Source organism: Onychomys torridus, chromosome 8 (genome assembly GCF_903995425.1).
Source record: "Onychomys torridus chromosome 8, mOncTor1.1, whole genome shotgun sequence".
Classification (NCBI taxonomy): Eukaryota; Metazoa; Chordata; class Mammalia; order Rodentia; family Cricetidae; genus Onychomys; species Onychomys torridus.
This window is the reverse complement of record NC_050450.1, coordinates 54,080,926-54,103,346: the sequence shown is the minus strand read 5'-3', so window position 1 is coordinate 54,103,346 and position 22,421 is coordinate 54,080,926. Positions and strand designations below refer to the sequence as shown.

General features: G+C 46.2%; 2 protein-coding genes across 3 annotated transcripts in view; one reads left to right on the top strand and one right to left on the bottom strand.

Annotated features, from left to right (window-relative positions):
• Positions 1-18,594, top strand: part of Dnah9 (dynein axonemal heavy chain 9) — a 349,307-nt gene extending 330,713 nt beyond the window's left edge. Inside the window, exons 64-69 of the mRNA XM_036196748.1 lie at positions 603-794; positions 1,720-1,911; positions 3,586-3,756; positions 10,501-10,683; positions 16,200-16,589; positions 18,123-18,594. Of these exons, the coding sequence (XP_036052641.1) occupies positions 603-794; positions 1,720-1,911; positions 3,586-3,756; positions 10,501-10,683; positions 16,200-16,589; positions 18,123-18,350 (1,356 nt within the window). The 3' untranslated portion in view covers positions 18,351-18,594. The remainder of the gene's footprint in view (positions 1-602; positions 795-1,719; positions 1,912-3,585; positions 3,757-10,500; positions 10,684-16,199; positions 16,590-18,122) is intronic.
• Positions 18,595-20,867: 2,273 nt separating this feature from the next.
• Positions 20,868-22,421, bottom strand: part of Znf18 (zinc finger protein 18) — a 29,419-nt gene continuing 27,865 nt past the window's right edge. For both annotated transcript variants that reach the window (XM_036196933.1, XM_036196934.1), the window contains exon 7: positions 20,868-22,137. In XM_036196933.1, coding sequence (XP_036052826.1) covers positions 21,356-22,137 — 782 coding nt within the window. In that variant the 3' untranslated portion in view covers positions 20,868-21,355. The remainder of the gene's footprint in view (positions 22,138-22,421) is intronic.

Here is a 22,421-nt window from a genome sequence, read left to right as displayed (position 1 = left end):
TTGCTCAGCTCCTGTTTGATCTCTCCTGCTCAGGCGATAGGCAGTGGGGAGCAGTGAGGAACATGGGGTACAGCATCCCTCATTGCTGCGAGTTTGGTTCCCATTCTCGCCTTCATCTCAAAAGCTCTTTAGTATAGAATCCAGGGGCCCCTTATCACAGGGATGGAAGGACACATTCTTATTCCATGATGGGCAGGAAAGCATAGTTTAGAGGTAAGGCTGTAGGGGTTCACAGTGACATTGATAGAATGAATGGAACATTCATATCCACAGACCATCTGCTGCTGTCATTAGCAATGCTCAGGTACCTAAATAGTTAATCCATGTGCACAAATTTAAATCATAGACCAAATGTACTGTACCCAAATATGAACTTTACCTCAAGTGCTGGACTGAAACTCATCTCTTCTGCATATCTGCTTCAAACCCTGAGCCCCACCTTGCCCCACCTAAGTACAATCACTAGTCCCTTTACCATGCATCAAACCCTAAACATGGACTACCATAACCTTACCTAGGGTGAACCCTGATCTTCACCACACCCTCGCCTACCCAAGGTAAGGGAAACTGTGTCAGCATTGTTAATGTTTCTTCTCTTCCAGGACACTCTGGAAATGTGTTCCCGGGAGACAGAGTTCAAGAGCATCCTTTTTGCTCTCTGTTACTTTCATGCAGTGGTTGCTGAAAGACGGAAGTTCGGGCCACAGGGATGGAATCGGTCCTACCCTTTTAACACAGGGGACCTCACCATCTCTGTCAATGTGCTCTACAATTTCCTGGAGGCCAACGCAAAGGTATAACAAAAGGGTGAAGGTCATTATGATGTGGTGTTCCCACACACAAGGGTTGTGTGACAAGAGCAAGGTCTAAGACCCCACACAAGTGAGATAAGGAAGTTCCAAGCCCAGTCCCAACCTAAGACTGAGAAGTACTGCGAGGTCAGAGCACAGGAAACAAAGGAACCAAACTGGCAGCCCCATGAGAATCCATCCAAACACCCATCAGACCACCTGTATGTACTCAAAGCATAGCAGAAACTTGTGGATTGGCAGGAAGAGACCCTGTTATAAGTTCCCAACCCAACTTGATTAGGTAATGGGACAGAGCTTTCATCAGTGCACACAGCTCTTCCTGTGGATATGGTTTGGCCACAGCGGGAGAAAAGGCAAATTCATACTGTAGCCAGCCTCCTCTTTGTTGAGTCCATTTCAGAGAAACTTTTGCTCACAAAGGCTTCCGTCTAAAGGACTGCTCATACCACCAAGGCTCCTCTTGTCTGAAGCATGAGCAAGTATACCATAGGCTCAAATGCCCTGGGAAATCCTACCTAAATCTTACCCTAGGTCCTAGGAAGCCCAGCCCCACAGCTTCACCCCTTTGTTGGCTGGCTTGTCTCAAATGCCTTCCCTCCCTCACTCTTACTCCAGGGATCTTCTAAGCTGGGTTTTATTTACTCTGAACTTTCAGAGGGGACAACTGATGCTGTTATTAATGTCAGAAAATCTTAAAAGGGCCATAGTCCTCAGTGCCTCCATTTGATACACATTGCCTATTTAAAGGGCTTCTAGGAAAAGCCTACTATAATTCTTCAAGCCTTTAGTAATATCCCCAGGCATGCCTAATACTGCCAGACTCTGGGGGCACAAGTTTAAAAAGGCATCACTTTTAATCTCAGCAAGTATCCAGCTCCAAAGCTCTGCTCTCTCACCTCTGACTCAGGTGCCCTATGATGACTTGCGTTACCTGTTTGGTGAGATCATGTATGGAGGCCATATCACAGATGACTGGGACCGGAGACTCTGCAGGACCTATCTGGAGGAATTCATTAGGCCAGAAATGCTAGAAGGAGAGCTGTCCCTGGCCCCAGGGTTCCCAGTCCCAGGCAACATGGACTACAGTGGTTATCATCAGGTGAGGCACTGCTATGCTTACAGTGGTGTGATGGTCTCATGGTGTGTGGGGGGGGACAGGGGGGGGGGTCTGTGCCCTGCACAGCTCAGCATGCACATGCTCACACTGGAACAAGACTAGGGGCCAGGAAAGGATGGCCAGAAGAGTTGAGCATATTTCAACCTTGCTCTCTACCCTGAGCTTGCTTTGCTCAACCCAAGAAGCTCAGGATTTCCAACTTCAAATTAAAGATGAAATTGAGCCTGGAGATCTTTGTATCCTTGATGTTTGATTTCATAATTCTATTTGTCAATCTTTTCCACAAACAACATCCAAGGCAGTTATTTACTTGTTTTTATTAAAGATGTTGACAAAAACAATTTGAATAGAGAAAACTCTCAGGTAACAACTTTGAGACCCTTGCATAAACTTTACCATTATCTTGATAGAAAATGATCTTGTGTCCAGATCACTTATTCCTCCCATTTCTTGTTGGTTGCTATGGACACAGGCATGTATACCCACATAAAAGAAAAACATTTTCACTGAGTTTTTCTTACTAGCCTTTCATTTTTTCATGTGCTATTATTGCATTTATTTTTAAGTCATTCAGCTCTTTATAACCTGCCATGAGAAATCTACTGAGAGATCATTTGAGGGGAGGGCAAAAAGATTTTTAGGCCTTTAAGCATTCTTGAAAGACCTAAAATTTACTGGAGTTTATACCAAATTTATGGGAAAAGAGCAGTCATGGAAACTTAAAAAAGTTTAATTCATAAAACTTAAGAATCATGGTCATAGGAGTCATTTGATGCAGAAGAGTCATACCTATAAGAAGAAATTAAAAACGAGGGGACTTCTTATGAGAAATAAGGAACTTCTAACCACCTTGAGAGCCTTTGCCTAAGACGACAGTGCAAGAGCATCCCATGGTGTCTGTGGACAGTCCACCTGCCAGAGCACCGTCCTTGAGGAGGCATGGTCTTTGCATCTCACAGTAATAGGCTTGCACATTCCCAAAGGGCTGAGGTACAATCCCTTCCCTGCGCTTCCATGGAATCTGTCAGATCAGAGATGGTTCTGGTGTACCTGTCAAGGGCCTAGGAATGGGCTGGAGAAAATGCAAGGATAAAACCACAAAATTGTCTTTAAAGAATGAGCAATATTTAAACTAGTCAGTAACAACACCAAGAGATGGCAAAAGCCACTTGAGGAGCTTAACTTGGGATATAGATTTCCCCTTATTAAAAAAAGAAAAGAAAAGAAAAGAAAAGAGAAAACCGAGAAGGGGTACACAAAACAGTCAGTGAAGAAAGAAAGTGACTTCTATAAACTGGGCAAGATTCTTGGGCAGTCTAACTGTGGCTACCAGAATTAACCAGAGATGTGTTTAGGTGACACAGTGTTTTAAAATGTTTCAACTCCAGTTCCTTTTCTTGGGAATGTGAGCCCTTCATTTGTAGCCAAGCTGACTTCTCCCTCCATCCCAATCTCATGTTTATTTTGTATGGGAGTTGTGGGGGTCTGGTCTGGTGTGGGAAGAGGATGATGTTAAGAGCAGATAGAGGAAACTGTGCCCAGTGGGTGAAATCTGCTGTGATACTCCAGCAGGATGTTGGTACTGTGTCCCACAAAGGACCTTGCAGATAGGAGACAAGTTAGTTATGCTTTGGCTGATCTCACCCTTGATTTCAGTATATCGATGCTGAGTTGCCCCCTGAGTCTCCCTACCTGTACGGCCTCCACCCAAATGCCGAGATTGGCTTCCTTACCCAGACATCAGAAAAGCTCTTCCGAACCGTGTTGGAAATGCAGCCTCGGGACCACCAAGCTGGAGATGGAGGCGGCATTACAAGGGAAGAAAAGGTGCGTGGTGGGTATTGCCTGAGACAGTTCGGGGATCCCAAGGCCTGCAAGTGGAAGCCGCCTTCTGCTAACAACATTGGCAGGAAGTCTCTAACATTGCGATTGGCAGATGGTTTTGCCAGCCCAAAGTCAGATTTCATTTGGCTTGTCTGCTGAAATGAGGGAAGGTCAGGGCTGAGCAGGAAGGGCTTGGGGGCATTGATACCAACTTCTGGACTTTGGGGGGGCAAAGTAAATAATGACGCTGCAGTTAGCTGCAAAACACCTCTCCACTCAGCTGCCAACCAGACCCCCACCTGGACAGCCACACTTTTCTCAGTGAGAATGACCTCCAGGGCCAGTGTTAATGATCAAAATGCTTCAAGCACAAGGCAGGGAAGTTTCATGAAGCTTGAAACAAACTAGGGTGGCTGGCATGTGGGTCTGAGGATAACCAAAGGCAGTGTGGGGGAGGGGAGACGTAACATGACATAGAGGGAAGAGAGGTCAGAAAAATGGGCCACCAGAGTGAAACTTCTTGATAGTTTTTTTTTTTTCAAGACCCGTGAATTCTTAGAAGAGATGTGTGTCTGCCGACCCATATCCACCCCCATATCCACTGCCAGCTCCCTCTAGCTCCACCTTCCTAATGCTGCAACAACCCTTTAATACAGCTCCTCGTGTTGTTAATGACCCCTAACCATATAATGATTTCATTGCTACTTCACCACTGTAATTTTGCGACTGTTATGAACTGTAACATGAAAATTTAATGTGGGACACCTATGGGGGTCAAGACCCACAGGTTGAGAACCACTGCTCTAACTGCCGCTGCCATGCGGCTCCTAAGAAAGCATGAGGAAACAGCCTTGGAAGGTTAGGGTAGAAAAAGCTGGGCACTTATCAAACATTCATGCTGCAGGGGCTGCTTCTGAGAAAGCAAGCTGACAGTGAGGGAGCCAGACTTTTGTCAAAAGTTGGGAGGGATTTCCTTCAAACAGGAGTTATAAAGTTCTAATATGCCTAAGAATGAGCTACAGGGTATAATGCTGAGGACATGTGGAAAGCACAGTGGTAGAATACTTGCCTGGCGTGTGCAAGGCCCCTCAGTCTTCAGAACCCGGAAAAAAGAAAAGGGAATTCTGAGTCTTAGCTAGGAGGTAATTGGCTACTGGCACATCTCTGGGACCAGAATACCCGACAGAAACAGTTTAGGAAGAGTCTGCTTTGGCTGAGGGCTTCAGAGGGATTTCCACTCCCATGGCATTGAAGGCAGTGTAGACCAGCTCCATGCATGGTGGTGGAGCATGGGGTAAACACATTCTTCACACCGGGATAGTCCATGAGGCAAAGAGTGTGGTCAGAAGCAGGAGTGAAAAACAGACCCCAGTGGCCGCCTTCTGCCAGCTCAGCCCAACCTACCTACCTACCTACCTACCAAGATCAGCAACCTTCAAAATGAATCCACGGGGGACATTTCAGATTCAAACCCTGACACTGGGTTAGGCCCAGGAGTTGGTACAATAACGATTTTGATGTAGATGAGCATATTAATTGGCCTTTTCCACCATTGCATGTGTCAGATAAAAGCAGAGGATAAGGGGAAACAGCGAAGTCACCCAGAGAAAAATGCCCCTCTTTCTGACGACAGCCAGGATGTGTAAGTAATGGACAGGAGCCTTTAAGCAAGGTTCAGCTAGCTCCCATTCTGCAGAGCATACATGCAGGTTATTGGGTACATGTCCCATCATGCCTTGTGCCACTACTCAGCCATGGAATTGTTTTGCACATGGTTCCTGTGTTCTTATAGCTCTGCAGGTCGGGAGGAGGAGAGTCCAAGCCAGAGCTGGCCTTTCCACCCACCCACACTCTTGCACTTTGAACCAAGTCTACGGTCATGTTCACACCTCCTCCATGAGGGAAAGCTGGGGTTAGTATGGCTAGCTGCTGTGAGCCTAGAAGAAAGAGAAAGGCAAGGGCTGGGAGGTTGGGGAGGAGACCAACAGTGTCTACCATACTGTAACCCACATGGGTATCTTTGAGGACACGGTGGGCTCACTGGACAACTTGGCCTAGACCTGCTGCTTGGTCTTGACTATTTTGGGCAGGCAGATCTGCTAATATCCAGGAGGAGAGCATCCTGTACATCTTGTAACACCACTCCAGCAAAACTCCACAATCGGGGTAATGTAAATAACAGAAAGTCAAGTCCTCATGCACCTAAAAACTAGAGTCCCTGTTAAGGTCCAGGCGGGTGCGATTGTTCCTGAGGCATCACCTCTTTGCTCGCAGTGGCCACTTCCTCTGTTGTGTCCTCATGTGACCTTGTTTTCTGTATGTGCCCAAACCTCCTCTTCCTCACTAATAAGATTAGGGCCAACCCGAGTAGCCCCCTTATCACATAATTTCCTCTATAAAGGTTTGTGTTCAAATCCAGTCATATTCTGAGATCCTGAGGTTTGGGGTTCGACATCAGAACCCGGAGGGGACTCTGATTAGCCTGAGCACTGGTCTCCTCCAGGAGTGCCCAGGGTTGCAAGTCTTTATCCCTTCTGTGCTGATGAAGCAGTTTGGTGCTAAAGGGCAGCATTTCATAGTGCTGAAAAGACAGCTTGCCATTTGGAGAAACGTAAACCATTTCCCCTATACTTTGATGAAGTATAGCTTAAATTTCGCACATATTTAAATGCAATACAAGAAAACCCCAAATGCACTGTCAGACCAGTTGTATGAATGTTTTCATGACCGTACAAGAAGGTATTCTGCAACTTTTTAGAGAACTCAAAATCTAGGAATACAAAGATCGATACTTTGATGGGTTAAGTTTCTTTAAGGCCTGGAGAGATGGCTTAGAAGTTAAGTGCACTTGCTGCTTGGGTTCAGGTCCCAACACCCACATCAGGCAGCTCACAACAACCTGTAATTCCAGTTCCAGGGGGTCAAAGATAAATATCTAATAAGTAAATTGACACTATCTCAGTGACACCTGAGGGAAGCAAAATGTCACTTTCCATAGTGCTCAAGAGTTTCAAATGTGATGACCCACAGTGTGAGAACGAAAAAGGTAGGCCTGTTCATCTCTGTTAGTCAAGGTTGAATTGACAGAAACAATTTAACAATAGCTACCCAAGTTCAAAATGGTCGTATTTTCCACTCATGATTCTTTTTCTTAGAAATCGGCCACAGAATGCATTCAAAAGTACACAGATGATTTTGTGTTGTATTTACATTTATTTATTGTAGAATTTTTATGGTGGAGAAATGATGAACAGAACAATTACTTACCAACAGAAGGACAATAAATTATGTATGTCAAAACAGCAAACTACACACTTTGAATTAAGAAACCATTCTGTATTTAGTGACAGAGGAGTGCACTCAAGATTTTTAGGGAAGCCAGTCACAATCGCACACACCTTTAATCCCAGCACTGGGGAAGCAGAGGCAGGCAGATCTCAGTGAGTTCAAGACCAGCCTGGTCTACAGAGTGAGTTCCAGGATAGCCAGGGCTACAAAGAAAGACCTTGTCACATTAAGTAAATAAATGATAAAAGATATATAGGGACAGCTCTGTAGCTCAATGGTAGAGTGCTTGCCTAGCATACATAAGATCCTGGTTTCAATCCTCAGTACTGAGGAGAAGAAAAGATTATAAGACAGAGAAAGAAAGATATGTAGAAATACGTGTGTGTGTGTGTGTGTGTGTGTGTGTGTGTGTGTGTGTGTGTGAGAGAGAGAGAGAGAGAGAGGGAGAGGGAGAGACTGCTAGGTATGGTGGCGGATAGATGGGTGATGTACTGTTAAGTGGATGTGGCTAGCTGGCCGGTGACTGCAAAGACAAAGTGTTCTGTACAAAGACAAAGTGTTCTGTACATTGAAGGAAAGCTGCACACCCAATCAAATGTTGACAGCTTACCAGTACTTTCCCTCTTATAAGAAGAAAAGACATACCAGAAGGTGGATATCTCGTATGTATGTATGTATTAATTTCCCAAAGAGAAGGAAAAGCAAAGGTGTTGACTTATGAAATAGCTGTAATCCCTTGGAAACCGCCCCACCCCTCTGAAAGATCCCTGGGGCTCCCTGAGCACAAGAGAGTCTTCCTTTGTCTGTGTCCTGCTCCTCCTCACCCACAGCTCCTTCTCCAGCCTCCAAACCCCTTCTGACCTGATGAGAAGCAGGAAAGAACTCTGTGTCCCCATCCTTGTATATTTTGGAGCAATGCCTCTAGACCATCTTTTCATCTCTTTGTGAGTCACAGCCAAATGGCCGCTCACTGATACAGAACTGTTTCTTCAATTCCACTCCAGAGACAGAAATATAATATAAATTTAGCCATTTGTCTTCGGCTCTGGCAGCAGCTTTCAGGTACCATTAAAATTCCATTCTACTTTTTGCTATGACAGCAACCAGAGACCCATTTGGCGTGGGTGATAGGCTCTTGGCTTTTTCTTTTTCTTTTCTTTTTTTTTTTTTTCCTACCATCAGCTCTTTTCCTGGGAATGGATTGTGTGTTAGCAATTCAAGACAAGGTGAATATAGTCCTTTAAAGCTTTCAGATGCCACGCCATCCATCAGCTGGTTTGATTTGATCTTCAAGTCAACCCTGGGAGTTGGGGGAGGGGAGACAGTCAAGACAGACTCTAGTGGATATGTTTGTGGATGAAAACCAGGGGCCTAACTGACTTGCTTGCACCCCATGAGAACTGAGTATGGAGATGCTTGGGTCCAGTGATCTTGTCCAGAAAGGTGGGGGAGAAATCATTTCTCAAAGGAGATAGAGGCCTGCTGTTGGAGGAAGGGATGGAGATGCTGAAGTTGACGAAGCCCGGGCAGGTGCAGGCCTCTGGATCTCAGCTCTTAGGACTTGGAAGGGGTGGCGCTTGCTCACCTGCTTCCACTTTCCTGCTCCTTCCAACCTGCTCTGCTGCCCAGCTGGCAACTGTGTGCGCACAGCTTCATCTGTCTTTCTCTGCTAACAAACCTCCGGGGCTTACTCATTTACTCCAAAATGGCCGACTCAGCCTCCACGTGCCTGCCCTCAAATAACCCACCATCTCTGTAGCTCAGTTCCAATTTTCTAGGAGAGAAATCCGGGCTATTCTGGCTCCCCTGTCTAATTAGCTGCTAGTTTGTGTGGGAAAAAGAGATTTCGGGAAGGAGGAGTTTAAGTGATAGATGGCCATGCCTCTTTCAGAATTCACAAATAGAAAACCACAGTATTACCTCCTGGAAATACAGAATAGAGGGAAGTGTGGGGGTGGGATCCCTTAATATCCAGGCCCCTTCCTATGAATGCCAAAGTCCCAAATGCCTTATGTTGATGGCTTAGTATCTGCATATAAGTTATGCACATCCTCTGCTATACACTTACACAGTGCTGGGTCTCATACATGCTAGGCAAGTGCTTTACTGAGGTTCAGTAAAGCATCCATTTCATATTCCTTTAATCGCCCTAAGATTAGCTATAATGTCTAAGATTGTGCAGTTCTACTGTTTATGGAATAATGGCAAAGTATGTTTGGTTTTGGATCCATGGTTCACTGGACCTGCAGATGTAGGACCCGCTGACTTGGAAGGCTGCTGATGTGTGCACGCATACCCACACACACGTATTTGCCACCATTGTCCATCACTTCAGCTCCATGTGGCCTACAAGGGGCATCTTAGGTCAAAGTCTTATGGCTTTCCAGTTCAGTCAGTGCCTGTAGCTAACTGGGTCAGCCTGTGAGTTTTTCAACCTCAATTCTTAGAAAGGTATGTTTATCTTTTTAAGCTGGTGACGCAAATCACAGGGAACTGGCCAGCCTCTGGAGAAGAGTGTCCTGAGGTCACTCCTCAACGCTGCCTTAGCTGATCTAAGCAAGCAAACCAGAGTGTGATGAGTGGACAAGCAGCAGGTGATAGGTGACCATCATCTAGTGTCCATTACAGGAGGATGGAATCCCCTCGTTATAAAGAATATTTTCTTAATTCTTTGAGAATTTCATACAATGTATCTTGATCATACTCACCCCCGACTCCTTCCCCTAACTCTAGATCAGAACTCTCAACTCCACATACCCTCAACTCCTTGTCTTCTTTGTAATAATCAACTCAGGGTGGGAGCCGACTCACTTGGTCTTTTGCAAGCAACCACAGCTGCTATTGAGTTTAAAAGTATGACAGTCCTGCTGGGTGGTGGTGGCACACGTCTTTGATCCCAGCACTTGGGAGGAGACAGAGTCAGGCAGATCTCTGTAGGTTTGAGGCCAGCCTGATCTACAGAGCAAGATCCAGGACAGGCACTAAAACTACATGGAGAAATCCTGTCTTTAAAAAAAAAAAAAAAGTATGACAGTCCTAAAATGTTCTGACCTGCTTTGCTCAGGTCCCCACCAGCTTCTGGTTATTATAATCTTCCTGCTCCCTCTCCTGCAATGGTCCTGATTCCTGGGGTGACAGATTTCCCGTGTGACTGAGCACTCCGGGGTCTCTTATTCTCAGCACTTTGACTGGTTTTGAGTTTCTGTGCTAACCCTCATCTACTGCACAGAGCAACTTCTCTGATGAGGTCAAAGAGATGCACTAATCTATAGGTAGAGAACTAGGAATTTACAAGGCAGTTTGATACGATGTCCATTTAGCAGATTAATAAAAGTAGGACCCTAGTACCCCTGGAGCTTCTGAGGTCCCCAACTATGAGATTATTGGCCAGGTTTACCATACCAGGCATATATTTCCATGGAGTCCCTCCTTAACCTCGTATTTTCTGCCATGGAGCAGGTCAAGGCCCTTCTGGAAGAAATACTGGATCGGGTGACAGATGAGTTTAACATCCCAGAGCTGATGGCCAAGGTGGAAGAGCGCACACCCTACATTGTGGTTGCTTTCCAGGAATGTGAACGCATGAACATCCTTACCAGAGAGATCCAGCGCTCACTAAGAGAGCTGTACCTTGGCTTACAGGTGAGCGAGGTCATGAGTAAGAGAAACATTGCCAGAGGATATGGCTGGAACCCACAGGAACAGAGCTGCAGACACCAGGGGGCCTGGGGAGCTGAAGGGCAACTGTCCCCAAGCCACCTAAATGCCTGAAAGAATCGGCATGGTGCTTGGTCCGTAGTCAGTGAGGTCTTCTACGTCCATGGGTAATGACTTACAAATGGCATCTTTAGTGAAAAAGTTAGAATCTCTGACTGGCACAACTGCTCAGTGATCAGCATATACAAGGCCCTGGATTTGATCCCCGGTATCTTAGGCGTGTGTGTGTGTGTGTGTGTGTGTGTGTGTGTGTGTGTGTGTGTGTGTGTGTGTACGTGTGTGTGTGTGTGTATGTGTGTGTGTGTGTGTGTGTGTGTGTACGTGTGTGTGTGTGTATGTGTGTGTGTGTGTGTGTGTGTGTGTCTATTATGCAGAAACTAGTTTTGTAGCTTACAGCAAAAGTTCAGCTAGGCCCCCAGATTCCAAGTCTGGATTCTGCTGGTGCTTCATGTCTAGTTTTTGGAGTTGCAAAATCAGTCATGTGTGTGAAAACAATAGAATTTGCTACATTTAGACACCATGGAAAGTACCAAGTAGTACAAAATCTAGGGTTGTTTTAATTTTTCTTCTTTTAATCTCCACCTCCCACATACATGCATAATATGGACAGAGGAAAATAATATGAAAGATGAGATGGGGATGTCTGGACTATTGCAGACAGGCAGTGTTTGATAGCTTTCAAGTTCCATGTCAGCATATAATCAGATAAATGCAAAACTCCGCAGCAGTTTCAAAGGTAAACCAGACCCTGGCCTGTCATATTTCGCATCTCCCACCCTGGGGAAGCAGGTATAGAGTAGCAATTATCTTGAGTAGGTTTGCTGCAGTCATAACTTACTGAAGTCAGGCAATTTGGTGCAGGCTATTTACCCATTCGACTTCCAATTTGTTCGCTCATTTTTCTTCTAAGACCCTTCACTGTGGTTCTGTGTAGTCAATCATGAAGAATGCCTGGGCAGAGATAGGGAAGCAGTGTGGAGTGTCTCTCCTTTCAGACTAGTCCCCACAATGTTGACTGATGGGGCTCTGTGGGGAAGGGTACAAAGAGGCCAAAGCGGAGCCTTCCCTGCCAGGACAGCCTGGCTGAAGGCAGGTTCATAAACAGAGGCTAGAGGAGGATGCAGACAAAGGCCTATGAGATAAGAGAGGCCCCAGAGCAGAAGCACAGAGAGTCCTTTGAGGAAAGGTAGATAGGGACAGTTGGGGACAAAAGGACAGGGCCTCTAGAGATCAGAGCAGAGGACCCAGAGGCTGCTCTAAGAGTCCACCTAGACAAACAACAGTGTAAGATAACTTCTAGAAGGCGACAGAACAATGACTTAGACGCTGTGAGGAACCTGTATGACCTGGAGTTTATTTTCCAATCAGAATCCTCTCTGGAAAGAATTTCATGAGGATGGTCCCCACAGTAGCCTCAACACATTCTCCCAACTCTGTGTCCGTCCACCAGTCCTGCTGTCTTCCCTGAGGACAGTGCCAGGAGACCCTGGGGGCGAGTGCAGCTTCTGAAGCACAGCAGGAAAGTGGAAAGGCAGAGGAAGCCCTCCATGGCAAAAGGAGGCCAAGTTCAGAGCCAGGAAAGCAGCAGAGGAAGGGAACCCCAGGAGGGTGGCTACAACAGGCGGGCCTCTCAGATGGGCTGGCCTTAGAGCACACCAGCACCTGCTCTATGGGAGAGTGGGGAAGTCAGCTTCCAAGCTTGGGGGGATGAGGGGGTGGGAAGGGGAGGGCAGCGGGGTCAGGTGACCTGCTGACCCAGCGGGACAGGAAGAGGAAATGCTGCTACTGACCTTTCCCCTTTGTCCTTGACTTCAGTAGTCCCTTTTACCACTGGAGGCTGCTTCTGGTTCAGTGTAGGAAAAAGTGGGCATTTCCAGTTCTCCGGCACGTAAGACAAGCCAAATGATGCCCCAAACTGGGCACCACAGTTACAAAATGCCTGACCGTTTGAGTCATTAACCAAACACTCTTAGCCTTTATGATAAAAATGAACCAACTAACTATAAGATCAGGTTCCCAGAAAGTCCCAGCTGAACTGCCAGACACAGCCCTAAGCCCGGAGCAGCTCAAAGCACACAGAACATGGGTAGGGAAGAAGTCTGGGGGAAAGCCAGCTGGTCACAGACAGGCTCCACAGAGAGGAATTCTCTTGGGATTTCACCACTGTCAGACATCTGACTCTCGGCCTCCCGAGGTGTTCTCACTCCCATTAGCCAGATGCTCAAAAGCCTGAGCTACGGAATTCTTAAATGGTGGTTCGTTATTTTTCACCATTTCTAATTTTCAAAGGAGCATACACTAATAGTTTAGAAAATTCTCTTCCTACAGAGGTAAACACGAGAATTCAAGTTTTTAGACTTGTCCAGTACAGTAGACACTAATGTAAATGGCACATCAGATTTCAAAGGTAAAAGACCAAAAACTGTAAAATATGTCATTAATTTATATTGATTGTATATTCTAACATGTGGTATTTTAGGTATATTGCATTCAAAGAAACGTTAGAAAAATTAAACTCACCTGTTTCATGTTTTGAACTGCAGCTGCCAGAAAATCTCGGAACCCCCATGGGTCCCATTTCACTTGGCTAGCCCGGCATCTGGGCATGTCTGGAACTTCTCATTATTCAAATGATTGATGGCCTTGGATTTTTTCACTGTGCTTTAGATTTTCTAAATTTATGCACTTGTTCAAATGCAAAGGCTGGCTTCGGGTCTCGACTCCCATAGACTGTTGACTTCCAGCTCAAGTTGGGAGGGGCGTCATGCTCTGAGCCTTTGATCATCATCCATTCAGCAGCTACCCAGGCCTGATACCTCTGGCTATTTTGTTCTCTACCAGAGACTAAAATGAGCAAGCCACTGCCAACCTCGGTCTAGAAGCCACAGTGAAAGATGTGAGCTCCTTATTCTACCTCATGGTGACTTATGCAAATGAGTGGCCAGGGGTAATGATGTGTATACGTGTCAGCAATCCCTGCACTCACCATATATACATATATAGAGATGAGATTACAAATTCAAGGTCAGCTTTAACTATGTAGTGAAACTTTATTTCCCAACACTAAGGGTTGGAGAGATAGCTCAGTGGTGTAATGCTTACCTAGAACATGTGAAGGCACCAGATTCAAGCCCTAGCATGGGGGGTTGGGGGGGGGGGGGGAGGAGCTAGTAACAAAAAACATTTTCCTGAGAAGAATGGATAGGATCTGACCCTGACCCTCAGCATAGGGTGTGGCATGAAGTCCTCAAGGAAATGTCATCCCCAGCCTGTCCTCTACGGACTGATAGCTGCTGTTGCCATGTGACCACAGCCTGGCTACTGATGACCTTCCAAAGGGAGGTTTCTGGTCTTACCTGTACCCTCTTCCTTAGCTTTGAGCTGCCCGCAGCCTATGAATCTAGCTTCTAACACAACGTAACTCAAAGGAATGCAGCCCTACAGGAAAAATAAGGTTTCCATTCTATTGCACCAAAGGAAGATTATGAAAGCACTTATTTATAGGGACGAGTCAGTGGATAAGGTCACTGACAAGCAGCCTTCATCACACCTGGCAAAGGTGCCACACGGACTGCAGGGGTCTCCCAGTTTCCCATCAGTGCGGAAATCAAGGAAGTGTATCACAGGACCCTGGAACCCAAGGCTGCTGAATAGATGGAAGAGGCAGATTTTTACGTTTTCTTTTTCACTGACCCACCCTGTGAGCTGGTAGGCTTGGATATGAACCAATGCTACCCAGAGCCAGGCCAGGAAAAGTTAGGAAACCATTTTCTTTATCGCAGCATAATGTTTAAGAAGAGCCGTACTAGGGGCTGCTGAAGGCTCTGCCTTTAAGAGCACATGCTGCTCCTGTAGAGGACCCAAGTTTGGTTCTCAGCACCTCAAGCAGGCAGCTCAGCAAACTGCCTGTAACTTCAGCTGCATAGGAGCCCACAGCCTCTTTTGGCCCCTGCAGGCAGGTGTACAAACATACACAGACATGTTTGCATACAAAATTTAAAAAGTGAAAATATTTTGTAAGAGGGGCAGGGGGACTGGTGCCCAGAGTTTGGCCACAGACTCTGCCTGTCCCCCCCACATCTTTTGGTTGGTTTGTTTTGAATAGCTTTCAGGACAGGCTAGCATGGAGAGTGTCAGCGCTGTACTCCCTTAGGCCTACGAAGATAATGCAGCAGGTAGGTACACTTGGTGAGTCAGGGAGGGCCCTGTGGCCGCCAGCTCCTTACAGACCAACCCTTTCTGCCTCTGCTGTCAAGGTAGTGAAAATGCCTGCATCGGGAAACCAAACTGCAAGGGGGCCCCACTTCCCCAGTAGTTCCTGCTTCCGTGGTACAGCCGGGAAACCTAGGAGACAGCACATTCTTTTGCTTTCTCTTGCTTGTGCATTCGGTTAGTCGTTGCAAAACTGTAGTCAGAATAAATGATACTATTAGCAGATGTGAGAGAAATTTTATGAATTAAGTTAGATATTTTATGTTTCTTTGCTGTCAAAAGGAGTTTAGATTTCTGAAGGGTGTTAAGAATTAAGTATTGCATTAAAAAAATTATTCCTTTTTCTAGCATAGTATTAAAGTTCATAGCAATTACAGATTCGTATCAGGCTAGTCCCACCACACAAAATACTCCTAGCATCCCCCAAGTCTGCATTTATTACAGCTGATGAGCGCACAGTGACACACCCGGAGTCCACAGTTTTCACTTGGGGATTTCTCTTGGTGTTATGCTTCCTATGGGTTTAGACAAATAAATCTCAGCACATAGCCACAATCATAGTTCCATGCTGCATAGTTTTGCTGCTGTTCACATTTGTGTGGCAGGGAGGTATGTTAGTATGGATGTATGTGTTGGGGATATATACGCTCATGCATATGGAGACCACAGATCAGCTGAGAATGATGTTGTTCCCCAGGAACCATTCATCTTGTTTGGGTCTCTCCTTGGCCTGGAACTCACCCACTAGACAAAGCTTGATGGCCAGTGAGTCTTCACCTCCCCGGCACTGGGCCTAAAAAGCACATACCACCATGCCTGGCTATGTTACAGGGGACCTGGGGAACAGGCCTCAGGTCCTCATGCTTGCTTGGCAAACATTTTTGCCAACGAAGCTAACTCCCTAGGCCACGGCACTTATTTTAATAGTAAGCACATCAGAGTCCCGCTCAGTCATCTGTGCTACCCCAGCCTCATGCAGCAGCAATGCATTGTGGCAGCAGCCTTCTCTTTGATTGCTGCCACTGTGAAGTGGTAGCAGTGGGCATCAGGCATGTTCTAAAGCACCAGTCTTGACAGGACAAATCTTGCAAGGCAAATACAAGACAGGACCGCACTAGTAGCCCCCACAACTAGAGTCAGCTCCTACCTATGAGTTAAAGGACGCAGAGGCCAGTGTTTCCCAAGACTTCTGCCTCCTTACTCTTTATCCCCCTACTCTTGGTCTTTAGGGGGAGCTGACCATGACCAGCGAGATGGAAAACTTACAGAATGCCCTGTACCTAGATGTGGTTCCAGAACCCTGGGCCAGACGAGCCTACCCTTCCACGGCAGGCCTGGCAGCCTGGTTTCTGGACCTGCTTAACAGGATCAAAGAGTTGGAGGCCTGGACAGGTGACTTCTCAATGCCCTCAACTGTGTGGCTGACAGGCTTCTTCAACCCCCAGTCCTTCCTGACTGCCATTATGCAGTCCATGGCCCGCAAGAATGAATGGCCACTAGACCAGATGGCCCTGCAATGCGATGTGACGAAGAAGAACAGAGAGGAGTTCCGGAGCCCCCCTCGGGAAGGGGCCTACATCTATGGCCTCTTCATGGAAGGCGCCTGCTGGGACACACAGGTATAGTCCGGGGACAAGCCAAAGGACACCTTGGGGCAGGCTGCATGACAAGCACAGTGACCGCCCAGTGTGGTGCTCTGGAATCTTTTTACCTAGGTACACTTTCTCTTGAGACTATTTTTACCCAGCTGAGAATGGTGCCAGAGCAAAGGCTCTGGAGAGGGAGTGTGCAACCACACTAGGGGGATCTGACCTCAGCACTACCATTTACTAACCACGTGGCTGTGGTCTAGTGTTTCCTCTCAAGAGCCCCACTAACCAAACCGTTAAATGGGAGAACAGCCACTGTGGAAATCCAATGGGTTACTACGTAGGAGAATTAGACTGCATCTGGCACACAGACAGCTGATGATGCCACAGAATTGATGGTAACTGGGAAAGGGCACTACATTTCCTTCTGGAGTGATGAACCTAATCTGAACCAGTACGTTGTTATTAATCTCTAGGAATACCGAATCATATGCTTTAAAGGGCTGGCATTATGGTAATGTTAAGAAGTCTGAGCTTGCCCTGCTCCTCCCCAGCATGAACATTTTGTCCTGAGGACCAGAGAGCCCCACTGTTCACTGTTCTGTTACCCACTATGCCTTCCATCAGCTGCAGAGAAATAGAAAGACAAATCCTTTCAATACATTTCACTAAAACAAACCAAACTGTTCTGTCCATAACAAAAGCAGGTCAGGGTCATGTGGGTAAAGGGGCCAGCATTGCCAAAGACCATGTGTGGTAAAGAAGTGTCCTGTGGGAAAGCAGCAGGTTAGAGTTAAATGTCTTCTGAACTCTACACAAATGTCCTCTGCAGTGTGCTTGCTGTAAGTCCAAATTTATTTGGCTAATGACTCTTTTGCTCCTGGGAATATAGCTTATAATCAGTAGAAACTTTATAGCCCACCATGCATCTCAGAAGGCCGTAAGACAGCCCCATCTGAAAAGTTACGAACTGTCCTACACTATCCCTTGTCCTCAGTTAAAGAAAAAAATGTACATCCTCCAGAAAGTTGCAATGCTCTAGAGGTGATGTGACCACATAAAGAAACCTCAGAGAGGTAGCAACTAGACACATCTATAACCTCCAACTGCAAGCGTCTGTGGGCAGTTCTGCTGCCTTGCCCACTAGGCCTCCAGCGCCTGGCATGACATCTGCCTAACACTTGCCCTTCATATTCTCATGAGATGGACATATGAAAAAGTATAAAGGGGGGGGGAGGGTGTCTGCCTGAAGATGAATAAACTTTTAGAGTTCCACATCAGCAACTGACTTAAGGCCAGTTGTGCTATCACATGCTTACAATCCCAGCACTCCGAAGGACCATGAGTTTAGGTATAGCCTCAGCTACAAAGCAATACCTCCCTCTCAAAGGAACAAACAAAACAGTAGATTTATGCTGAGCAAACAGTTTCCATTGTGGGTTCATGGGAGAACCTGAGAGTGAGCAGGAATGAAGGCAGGCTATCTCAGTTCCTCTCACAGAAGCAAGGCTGGCTGGCTGAGCTCTGGCACTAAAGTGGTTCTCTTCACCTTCTTGTTTTCAGGCTGGGGTCATCACAGAGGCAAAGCTGAAGGACCTGACACCCCCCATGCCTGTGATGTTCCTCAAGGCCATCCCAGCAGATAAGCAAGATTGCCGAAGTGCCTACGCTTGTCCTGTGTACAAGACTTGTCAGCGGGGACCCACCTACGTGTGGACTTTCAACCTGAAGACTAAAGAAAACCCGCCCAAGTGGGTGCTAGCTGGTGTCGCCTTGCTTCTCCAGATTTAGCACCTTGAAGAGCCCTTGGGAGAACGAAGGAGGGTGGCTGGCTGCTCCCTGACAGGAAAGTAGGTGGGGGTAATGGCAGATTTTTATGAAGAAATCACAGGCACCAACCTTCTGTAGAATTTCTCTGGGGGACTTAGGGTTCCTGGAGTGAGGATGAGATGGAAAGTCGGCCCAGGAATAATGGGGAAACTCTGTAGTAGTGTTTTTACTAATAAAATGATTTATTCTTCAACTCTTCTAAGAATTGTTGAGTCATAAGTAATGGTGAAGAGACCAAGAGAATCAAGCCAGGAATGAACTCTGCTCCATTACACAGTAGTCCTGGACCTCAGGGCTCTAGCTCCCGGATAACTCAAGTGCATAGGCAGTGGCCATCAGTCAGAATTTCTATCATCACTGTTTGAGAAACATTAATATTTCTCTGTAAAGAGTCAGAGAATAAGCCACTGTAGCCCAAAGCAGCCTAGACAACAGGTAAATGAGTAGGTGTGGCTGCATTCCAGCAGCTGTTATATGATACCTGTCAGTGATTTGTGATTAAGTCATACATCTACTAAATGTTTTTACTTACTCTTTGATGAGGCTACAACTGTGAGCATGTAAGTGGATCCTGTTAGTGCTATTCTGAAGAAGAAACTTAGCCCATAAAGCTACTCACCTGAAACTTTCCAGATTTTCCACTGTAGAAACGTCCACTGGAAACCAAAGTGGTCTGCAGTTTTGATGGCTTTCCACACAGCTCTGCAAGGTGACTTTGGTAAGGAAGGTCAGGGTGAGCAGGAATCACTCTTCCTTCATACCCTTGCAGCAGATTAATTCCATTTAGATAGTGGTTCATGAACTAGAGCAGGCACCAGAAGCCCCTGGAGGACTGGATAATTCTGACTAGACTTGGTAAGGTTTAAGAAAGAAATGGGATGGAAGGAGGCAAATCTGGAAGATGGAGGGAAGTGGATAAAACAACAAGGAGGCCTGGAAAAGCCATGAGGAATCATACCATTATATATAATCATAACATATTATATATCAACCTATAATTCACATAATTCTGTGTATAAATATGCATATATAGTTTGGATGAACTTTTCTCATCTGAACAAATAGTGCTTCCTCCAAGAGCCAAAGATGACCAAAAATCCCAACACCAGACATGAGAGGCTATCTTTTGAGTTGCTGGCCAGGGCTATCCAAAAGACTCAAAACATATAGCCTATTACTGTTGCTCCTGGTTTACATACCCCACACCCCACCCCCACCCCCGCTGCCACCGCCGCCGTCACCGCTGCCACAGAGGTGGAAGGTTAAGTTCCTATTGAAGACACCATACACTGCAGAAATAGGGCCCGAAGACCCCTGAGCTGTAACTTGCTATGAGATGTTCTCTATGCTGAGAACCACTTTTCATGGTACCAGAAGGCACCATGCAAACTTCTAAAGGAGGCAACCAACAGGCCTATAGCTACAACACCTAAGAACCACATCAACAGCCAGCATGGCACAAGAACCCTAAGGGTGTAGTAGTAGCACACATACCTTGGCAGTAACCAACAGTCCTCTAATTGGACTTAAGACCTGCTCAACAAGAGGGAGACTAGATAACTACTAACTAACTAGCTAACTACTCAGTGCTAGTGAAGTCATGGTCATTGAAGGAGAATCTACAACCAGTAATTTAATAAACCAGAATAATCCCTAACAACTATACAGTTGTCCTTATATGCACAGTTAAGTGTAGTCTCCATCCCTTATCAAAGAAACGTCTTTGCAACAGACAGAGACCACTACAGAAAACCACAACCAATCAAAATACTGAATTGTGGAGCCCAGTCCCATTGGATACATCTATAAAACACTCCCGCACCTAAGGCTAAGGGACCACTGGGTAAAGGGAGAGAAAAACTTTTAAGAGCCAAATCAGAGAGTTGCTGTAAGACTGTCCTAGGAATGTCAGAAGCTACACCTATAAAGTCTTACCAACATGACCACTCAAATGTGAGCGAAACAAGGATACCAACAAACCTGGCAAACTGGAAAGGGAGGAGTCCACAATGCCTCAACCTTAAATAAAGACCTATAGGCAACTGAGTAACTACAAGGACAAACAGGCAGGTTAGACATCTATGTTAATAAAGTCCTAGGCAGTATTAAAAACTAGATCGATACTATTGATTTCTTCCTAACACCCTACAGGCAAAATAAGGTAATAAAGGTAATAATAAATTTTAAAACATACTCTAGCAAAAATAGTAGTCCAAGAAGAATACCAGGTTAGAGAGGGGACAGCTGAGGCATGTGATCAAATGGAAGACAGACTCAAAAAAGGCTCATCACAGATAGACTTACCCGAGATAAAGGTGTGCACTTTCTAGTTACTTTCTGCTACATACAAATCTGATAGGTTTCTGTGAGATTTATACTGAGGTCCTAGAGCTCAATTCCCAAGTGCCCTCTTCTGTGAAAATGGTATGCTCAGAACTGATAGTTGACACACAGTGAACACAAGAGATACAAGGAAGATAGAGACCAACTCAGCTCAGTTTATTTCAAATAAGAGACAGTTAAATGAGAACTTTGTCACCTGTCTGACAAAGACAGCATGCACTCAGGCCTCCCTACCTCCCCTTCTGCAAGAGACAGCCTGCTCTAGAACCACAGTTCTAGAGCTGATCCCAGGCTCTCACTGCCAGGAGCAGTCATGGCCATACCAGTTAGGCTCTCGTCAGAAAGAGCTACTAAAGGCATTATCTACATGACATGTCTTTCCTAAGGGGTCAAAAGTAAGAAGAGACCAGCTGAGAAAGAAAGGCTGGTTTCTTTTCCTGGTGCAAAAGGAAAAAATTAAACCAAGAAATCACACTCAGAACAACATCCCATCCATGTCAAAACAGTGCCCAGCTCCCCTTCCTCCAGCCTGCAAAGAGAAGGAGAGGTCCTTCCTGGTCACAGTCCCTCCAGCCAGAGCTGACCAGGGCTGCAATGGACTGGCAGGCTGGCTGGGGGTGTGGCTATGGGCATGGCTTCTTCCCCAAGTGTGATCTCTGATGCTTGTCAAGGCTGGAGCTCCAGCTGAAACGCTTGCCACAGTGGGTACATTTATAAGGTTTCTCACCTGTGTGAACCCTTTGATGTCTATTAAAGTTTGACCTCTGAATAAACCTTTTCTCACAGATGGGGCATTTAAAGGGTTTCTCTCCTGTGTGGATTTTCTCGTGGTAGCGCAAGCCTGATAAGTCACTGAAGCCTTTCCCACAGTGGTCACATTTGCAGGGCTTCTCTCCTGTGTGAGTTCTCTGATGTTTCACAAAGTCTGAGCTGCGCAGAAAGGCTTTTTTGCAAATGGGGCAATGAAAGTATGTCTCTCCAGTATGAGTCCTTTGGTGAAAAACAAGCTGTGAATTCCTATAGAAAGTTTTCCCACAGTCTCTGCAAGTGGGCAGTTTCTGGGCCATGGGAGCTCTGGCCTGGCCCTTCTGAGAGGCCTCTCTCTTCTCCTCCAGCCACAAGGCAGACAGCTCTCCCGAGGAAGAGCTCTGTATGTGCTGACCTAGCTGTTTCCCAGCGTCCCTTTCAGGAGGAAAGAGCTGCCCCCCTGCTCCCTCACCGGGCTGGCTTTCCAAAGCCTCAGGGACATTCTCTGCTCCAAAGCGATGCAGCTCACTCTCACCGAGGAAATCCAAGGCAGTCTGTGGCGGTGCCTCCCCTGATGCCTGACAGAAAACATCCAGAGCCCCCTGGTCCCTGTGATTTTCCAAGTTTAGGTTCTCTTTGTCATTTTCTTGTCTGTCTTCTGGAAGGAAAAAGAAGGTTTAAGTGGCAGAAATGGTCATTCCCTCTTCTCCAGCTGCAAAGACTTCTTCCTGTTTACTGAGAGGGTCACTGAGTACCTGAGCACTACAGACTCCCTTTACCTGTGCTGGGTTCAAGGCTCACCTGGCTCTGGACTGAGCCACTCTGAACACCACAGGCTCCTACTGGGCTTTTCCCTCCAAAAGCAAGCAGCATGCACTTACAAAAAACAAACACGTTATATGCAAGCTGTGCTTGTTAAGATGGTTGGTTTTCTTTTTAAGA